Source organism: Mus musculus, chromosome 16 (genome assembly GCF_000001635.26).
Source record: "Mus musculus strain C57BL/6J chromosome 16, GRCm38.p6 C57BL/6J".
NCBI classification, from domain to species: Eukaryota; Metazoa; Chordata; class Mammalia; order Rodentia; family Muridae; genus Mus; species Mus musculus.
Genome location: NC_000082.6, coordinates 89,040,601 through 89,048,846, shown reverse-complemented (window position 1 = coordinate 89,048,846; position 8,246 = coordinate 89,040,601). Strand labels below are relative to the sequence as shown.

The 8,246-nt window shown below is 37.3% G+C and overlaps 2 protein-coding genes across 2 annotated transcripts; both read left to right on the top strand.

Moving 5' to 3' along the window:
* Positions 1-947: 947 nt before the first annotated feature.
* On the top strand, positions 948-1,558 carry Krtap6-5 (keratin associated protein 6-5). The gene has a single exon (NM_130856.2). It carries the CDS (start codon positions 1,004-1,006, stop codon positions 1,238-1,240), a length of 237 nt encoding a protein of 78 aa, NP_570926.1. The 5' UTR covers positions 948-1,003; the 3' UTR covers positions 1,241-1,558.
* A 5,816-nt stretch (positions 1,559-7,374) lies between these two features.
* Positions 7,375-7,924, top strand: Gm10228 (predicted gene 10228). Its single transcript, NM_001270487.1, has one exon. It carries the CDS (start codon positions 7,433-7,435, stop codon positions 7,667-7,669), a length of 237 nt encoding a protein of 78 aa, NP_001257416.1. The 5' UTR covers positions 7,375-7,432; the 3' UTR covers positions 7,670-7,924.
* Positions 7,925-8,246: the final 322 nt, after the last annotated feature.

Here is an 8,246-nt window from a genome sequence, read left to right as displayed (position 1 = left end):
GTGACAAAAGAATAAGTTTTGAACTTGAAAATTTAGGAGAACAAGGGAGTGGTTTGGAGAAGTAATTGGAGGTAATTTTATTTCATTCAATTTATTAAAAAATAAATAGTGAATAAAGTACTAACAAGAAACTCAAGAAGAACAAAGACCAAAGTGTGGACACTTTGCCCCTTCTTAGAATTGGGAACAAAACACTCATGGAAGGAGTTACAGTGACAAAGTTTGGAGCTGAGATGAAAAGATGGAGCATCTAGAAACTGCTTCCCATAATCAGCTTCTAAATTCTGACACCATTGCATACACTAGCAAGATTTTGCTAAAAGGACCCAGATATGGCTGTCTCTTTTGAGAATATGCCGGGGCCTGGCAAACACAGAAGTGGATGCTCACAGTCAGCTATTGGATGGATCACAGGGCCCCCAATGGAGGAGCTAGGGAAAGTACTCAAGGAGCTGAAGGGATCTGCAATCCTATAGGTGGAACAACAATATGAACTAACCAATACCCCCCCGGGGGGGGGCTCATGTCTCTAGCTGCATATGAATCAGAAGATAGCCTATTTGGCCATCAGTGGAAAGAGAGGCCCATTGGTTGTGCAAACTTTATATGCCTCAATACAGGGGAATGCCAGGGCCAAGAAGTGGGAGTGGGTGGGTAGGGGAGTGGGTGGGGGAGCTTGTGGGGGACTTTTGAGATAGCATTGGAAATGTAATTGAAACAAACACCCAAATTTTTAAAAAATGTTTATAAAAAAAAAAGAAGAAAGAAAGAAAGAAAAACCTCAAAGGCCAAATACCAAGCCTCTTTAATGACTCAGACATATTATCACGATTTAAAAACAACAAAACAATTAAATTAGTCATAAAATTTGCTAGGGACATGAGCACATGGTGGGTTACACCCTCAGTGAGACAGTATAAAAGGTCTCCACTCAGGCAGAAGTATACAGACTCAAGTCACCTACTCTCCTATCTACTCAAGAACAACCTCAACAACCAGCACCATGTGTGGCTACTACGGAAACTACTATGGCGGCAGAGGCTATGGCTGCTGTGGCTGTGGAGGCCTGGGCTATGGCTATGGAGGCTTGGGCTGTGGCTATGGCTCCTACTATGGCTGTGGCTACCGTGGACTGGGCTGTGGCTATGGCTATGGCTGTGGCTATGGCTCACGCTCTCTCTATGGCTGTGGCTATGGATGCGGTTCTGGCTATGGCTCTGGATTTGGCTACTACTACTGAGGACACCATGGAAGACTCTCACCTCCTTGAATGTGAGCTCAGAAATCTCCAATTCTGAACTGCATGTTTTCTGAACTTCCTTCTTATAGGCTCTTACATCTGGAGTTTATGATGTGACCTTGTTGAAGATATGCCCTTTAATGACCTTCAAATATAAGACCTGAGGGTTTTGTTTCTCTGAATTTTACTCCTGAGAATAAATATTGTTTAGATATCATCCTGTGTACCTCTATAGATCTCTCAATAAGATAACAAGCATCTCATGTTTTGATTTTTCTATATTTTCCTAATAAATTTATTTAACCTCATAAACAACAATATTTGCTATCTCGTTTACTTATTTATCGTGTGTGTGTGTGTGTGTGTGTGTGTGTGTGTGTGTCCATGTGCCAGAACACACATATGGGAGTCAGAAGAAAACTTGAGAAGGGTGGTTCTTTTTCTTCATCATGTAATAGTGTTTACACTCATCTTGCCAGGTTTAAATACATGTCCCTTTAACCCCTAAGCGATTTTTCCTGATTCTGTGATTTTCTCACATTATCCATATTTATATTTCATTGTTTCACACAATGGCTTTTCTTAAGATATACCTGCTTTAAAATATCTATTTCACTTGTGCCCCCAAGTCATTGGTTAGTGATATTAAGAACATCTTAAAAATGCAGAAAAATAATCTTAACGAAACAAACTCTGTTTAAAGTGTGTTGATATGAGTTATGTTGCATTGTGGTTAGAATTAGAGTTCAGCACGGGGGGACAAATGACCCCTGTCCCTCCAGAATTTACACTTGACTGTTGATTATTTCTGTCCTGTGCACCACAGTTCATGTGAGATCACAACTACATTGGCTGTGTTATGTGTCAAAGTAGTTCTTTATAGAAAGTGCACCTATATTCAGGCTTTCCCACTATTGCCACCTCTCTTCTATATTGTTCCCTGAGCATTAGAGGTGGCAGCATGAATCATCTACAAAGAGCTGAGCACTCCATTCCCATTTATTTTCACTACCTTGAACAGGCATTGGTCTCTGTAGTCACCTCTGTTTATAGTGAGTTTACTTGATTAGAGAATACTATGCATATATGGGTAGCAACATAAATATTTAGAGGACTGTTTAGGTTTGTGTCAGTTAAGATATATAATTGTAGTTAAGTTCCCCCATAGGACCTAAGACCTCTATCAGTCATGAATTTTTAACTGGATTATAGTATGGATCATGATTATGCTTTGTGGAATGGTCTCCAAAACAAATTACAGAACATTTTGTTAACCCTATAACATTTGCGTTCCTACTACACCAATGGGTACATCTTGCCTGTTAAACTGGTATTGTAGTTCTTACAATTCTTATCTCGGTAGGACCATTGAAACCCATTGTCCTTGACAGCTTTCACTGCAGCTTCAGAGCCAGTGAAATGTGGACTAGTGACCCAGTGAAATAGGGAGGAAGTCACCAGCTCAGTTTCAGATTTATCTTGCATCTAAGGTGTGTGATGTCTTTAGAAATAGGGTCCTATCACCAAGTTAGGGAGCACTACCATAAGCAATGTGAAGACCTTGTTTTAGGAGGCTGTGTGGTTCCTTGTAGTAAAATTGGTAACTGCATAATCTTGAATCTTAAAAATAAAATCAATACTAAACGAGGCACGGTTAGTAGTGCTACTTTTTTTTTAATTACAGATTTTTGTTATCTTGATTTCTTGAAGAGACTTGATCACTGAAGAACATAAGATTTATAAGGAAAAAAAGGTTCATGACTATTGTTAAAATTTTCTAATACATGTACTTGTTTCACACATTAATGGTTGCTACGCTCTCCGGTGGAGTCAACTGGACAAGCTGAGAGGCTTAAAAGTCACTCATGAGGCAAAAGAGTTTCAAGGAAGCTCTCCTCCTGGAGTCTATCGTTCCCTACCCATACAGTAATTTTTCATTCCCGTGTTCCATTCCCACGTTAGTCTAGTGTATGGATCCACGTGCTCTCTTTCAATATTTTCCTATCATAAGTGTCTTTTAAGATTGAATTCTGACATAGCTAAAGCCTTCCACCAGTGTTCCAACAGTCCTAGAACGTCCTTGAACCAGACAGTGACATTCAGAATAGCCTCTGGTATTACACTATCAATAAAAGCCAAGTCGCTCCCATATACAGGAATTTACAATGGTTTAGGAAGTAGATTGGGCTGTGGTTTTAGAGTATTGCATTATTCATGAGATGGTTAGCTAGAGCGGAACTCCCTAGTTAGAACCATGACTTGGGTGTGAAAGCCCTTGCCCTAGGAGAGTAAAGTTCTCACACCTGGCTTCTAAGACTATAGCTGACCTTAGATAGGGCTGACTCTGTCTCAGTTATTTTATTGCCCAGTTCCTGCCAGTCTTTGCGTTTTCATTCCTCTGTTCTGTGTAAGAGTCATTAAGCATCCGGTTACCTCATTTGTACCTTGTGGGTATGTCACCCAACTTCCTTATTGTCTTCTGCATAAAACGTCTGATGTTCGATTTGAAAAATTACATTCAGATTCCACACAAACTCTCCTGTGTGCATCTTTTTGTCATTCATCCACGCTTTGCCCACCTGCGTCTAGAGACCCATTCCACGCAGACAAAGGGGCCCAGGGGGTCTGCGGCAAATGGTACCAAAAATTATTGAATTTTTTGCAATTTATAATGCTCAGAATTAAGTTTCAATGCCAGCAGTCATGTCACCGAACAAACATATATTTTTACTCATATTGATTTGTTCATGTCTGTTATTTAAATTAGGAATATCTAGAATTGAAATAAAAATATAAAAGACCTTTTTATCCTTAGCTCTTTATCTTACTTCTGCCATTCATTTCCTGCACCTGTGAACCTCATTATATTTACCTCTAACATCATTATATTTACTTTCTTTAGAAATATGCAGAAAATAATTCCAGTTTATTACACTAAAGCATGAAACATAGATCTTCTTCTTAATACATTTTGGTATTATTTTTTGCATATTATAAACTTCTTGATTGGCATGAACATATACAACTAGATGGAATAACATAGCCTATATTGAAGAGTTGCTATATCTAAATGTGTTAAAAATATGTAAAGAAGTCAAAATAAAGTCTGATGTTTAATAAAAGTGACATTTTATAATTACATGCATGGTGGGTTTTTTGATTGTTGGCATATAGAGTAATAGTTTATTGTCAAATTTGATTAATATTATGTGCATAAATTACATTGAAACTATAAAAATAAATATATTTGTAATCTATTTGAAATAATTTTATTTAAGAAGGATTTGTTAGAGAGCCATAATAATATGAGATTTTAATGAACCTCCCAGAGCAATTATCTTAAAGAAACCTCAACAAAATCAACTATATGATATCTTAAAGATATTCTCATTTTATCAATGGTTGAAAGTAAAATTAAATGAAACAGACTTAATCACTGAATTCAGACAGACTTAGTGTGAAGACAAAATTTTCCATACATACGCATTGTATGTATATTCATATTATAATAATTAATAAATAAAGAGGTCATGAATTTGAAAGAGATCAAGGGAGTGTGTATGGGAAGGTTTAGAGGAAGTAAAGGGAGGAGGGAAATAACGTAAATGTTACATATTTTTACAAGAGTGTCTAAATTTTATCAATCTTCAGTAAAGTTTCCATAAACACCTGCTCTGGATGGGGGAGAAACAGCCAATAGAGGAGGTAGAGGAAGGTGCAGAGTCAAGCCAAACTCCTGCATGTAAAACGGAGCCAGAACATGTTTAAGACTGAGGAAAAGCTGTAGACAAGTTATAAAAGACAATACTGAAAGATGTTGTTGGTCACTGACTGCTCCAGGGTTTTAGACAGTTCACTAAGCTTTACTCTGTTTCAGAGCTTAAACAAAATGTCAAGAAATAAACTAAAATGGAATTGGGGTAGGCTCCACAGAAGCATCGACTGTCAGAAGCCCAAGCATTTGAAGGAAAGGAGGTGAAAAGTGGAGCATATTAGATATACATTTAGTAAGGAATCTTTTTTTTGTTAAGAGAACTAGTAAATTAGGCAAACACCTAGGGAAATTAGAGAAAATTTCCCCAAGGAAAGAATTGGGGTGGGGTGGGGAATTGTTTCTGCAGGAAATAAATTTTAATTATATTTCAGAGTGATAGGCATGTAGAACATTTTAGAAAAGGGGAGATTATAAACAGAAACACCAAAAGGATTTCTAGGACAATAAAACTATGATACTATAATGCTGAATGCATGCCATGCAGGACCGTCAAAGCCCATGGAAGGTGTATCATTAGGAGTCACCATTAACTCTGGACTCCGGGAGATAATGATGCTGTGGTGTAACTCATACGTCGCAATAGGTGTGCCACTGTGTACAGCACGCTGGTGACGGAGATGCTGGGAAGCAGAGAGTAGAGATGGTACCTGAAAACAATGTCTCTCATTCTCAGTTATGTCACAAATAGGAACCTGTTCAAACATAAGTGTTTTCTCAATTTACATTCCCATTTTAAAAATAAAAACGGGTGGTCGTGGGGCTATCTCTGGCTCTGTTGCCTGACTTTGGATTCCTTTCTCCTAACTGGGCTGCCTTGTCTGGCCTCAGTCTGAAAGCAGGCACTTAAGACATGCATGTGATAGGGCCGGTTGGCACTCATGGGGGTCCTCCCCTTCTCTGAGGAGAAAGGGAAGGAGATGGGATGAAGCGGAATGCGAGGGTGGGATAGGAGGAGGAAGCAGGGGGCTATGATCAGGATGTAAAGTGAATGAATGAATGAATGAATGAATGAGTGAATAAATAAATAAATAAATAAGTGTTTAATGTACATAAAGCACTCACTGATTATAAAACTAAATATTAGTACTTTATATGACATAAATGACTCTTGAAAACTGATTCTAAAACGCTTGCTGCCATAAATTTTATAACTTGGCTTATATAGAAAACTATAATTTCAAAACAAAGCATCTTTGGCCTATTAATCTTAAAGTCATTTTCTGGACATGTTTGTAGGATATGAATTGTTCTTCCAGTACCTTGCAAAGCTGTGGTTATTTTTACACAATGAAAAAAAAAATGCACCATTGTGTGTCCTCAGAGCTTGGGCAGGCTAGTGAAAATAACAAAGTCATGTAATATTTAATAGTTGTTACAAAAAGTTCTACATGAATGACTAAAAGCAGATTTCATGTTCAACATTATTTATTATTGCAAAGGAATTTAATTTGAAAAATTATTGCTGAAATCAAATGTCTAAAAATGCTCTAGATGATATTAACTTATTATAAATACTAAAATAGTGACAATTTTTCTAGCAGTTGATACTGGTTTTTTTTTTTTTTTTCTCAAAAAAAATCATAGAAACAATAGCATTTCAGGTCTCAGAAATTTTCTAAACATAACTGGTAAAATCTTTTAAACATTTCAAAAGCTGAAATATGGTATTTTAAAAATCAGAATTTATGAAGCCTTAATTTATCAAAATATATCATAATCATTTTTACTATTTAAAATCCATAAAAGAATTGATTTTCATGAGCATGAAAAGAAATTAGTCAAAAATTAAAAATCTATGTAATTAATATTCCAGATACAAAATTTAGTTTTTTTGTTCACTGAAATTTTAAATATTAAAGTAAAATTTAAAATAAATTGCTATTAGCCTGTTTCTTAATTGCATTTTAAAGACAAAGTCCAAAGCAAGTTTCTCCCTTATTTTTGATACACAGCTATAATATTATAGAGCAAAAATGTTTTGAATATGCAACAGACAAAATACACTGCTTCAAATGGCTGAAGTGGGTGCACAAGGAAAATAATATGCATTTTATTCTATGATGTGGGCAAGTCAGCACATGCGCAGCTTGGGTATGTTATGCATGTATACAGCACTTAAGGTGAACATTTCTGTGTCTTAGTGTTCCCTCATTATTATTGGTGTCAAGTTTTTTCATGGGACCGAATTGGCAAACAAAGCAAGCTTCCATAATAACTTTGAGGTTTTGTCATATGGTTGAGAAAAAAAAAAAACACTAATTATATTAAATAAGTCTTAAAATTAGCCAATGGCATGAGCACATGGTGGGTCCCACCCACACTGAGAGAATATAAAAGGCCTCCACTCAGGCAGAAGTATACAGACTCAAGTCACCTACTCTCCTCTCTACTCAAGAACAACCTCAACAACCAGCACCATGTGTGGCTACTACGGAAACTACTATGGCGGCAGAGGCTATGGCTGCTGTGGCTATGGAGGCCTGGGCTATGGCTATGGAGGCCTGGGCTGTGGCTATGGCTCCTACTATGGCTGTGGCTACCGTGGACTGGGCTGTGGCTATGGCTATGGCTGTGGCTATGGCTCACGCTCTCTCTATGGCTGTGGCTATGGATGTGGCTCTGGCTATGGCTCTGGATTTGGCTACTACTACTGAGAAACTCAAGGACACCTCTTTCCCCTCATGTATGATGCAAAGATCCTCCAGCTTTAAATCCCACGACCTGGCAGTATCACATAAAACTGGAATAGTATGGGGCTCTGATGGTCTGAAATACATTGGCATCCATTTATGACCAGCATCCACTATCAATACCATCTGTATTCAGCTATTTATTCCAGAAACTTTGTAAAAGGTCAATAATATTAATTTTCTTCACTGTATTGACAATAAAATTTCTTAAGATAAATATGAATCTTGGTTTTATTTTGTTTATTATTTATTCATAAATATTTATTCTATATTTCTGAACCTTTTTAAAAATGTGTTCTTCTCTCATCCTGACTACAGTTTCCTCTCCCTCCATTTCTCCCATCCCCTGCCCCCTAACTCCCCTCTTAGAGATTCTGTAAGAATCTGTATTTGCCCTCAGAAAGAAGTAGACCTCCCAGAGATATCAACTGAACATGACACAAAACTTTTTCAAGAATAGGTGCGTACTCTCATATCAAGGCTGGACCAGGTAACCACTAGGAGCAAAGGGGTCCTAAAAGCAGGTAGAAGAGTCATACAC

Bases quoted from the DNA above. Each gene is read 5' to 3' on its own strand.
- Krtap6-5 (NM_130856.2), top strand. From the start codon at position 1,004: ATGTGTGGCTACTACGGAAACTACTATGGCGGCAGAGGCTATGGCTGC.
- Gm10228 (NM_001270487.1), top strand. From the start codon at position 7,433: ATGTGTGGCTACTACGGAAACTACTATGGCGGCAGAGGCTATGGCTGC.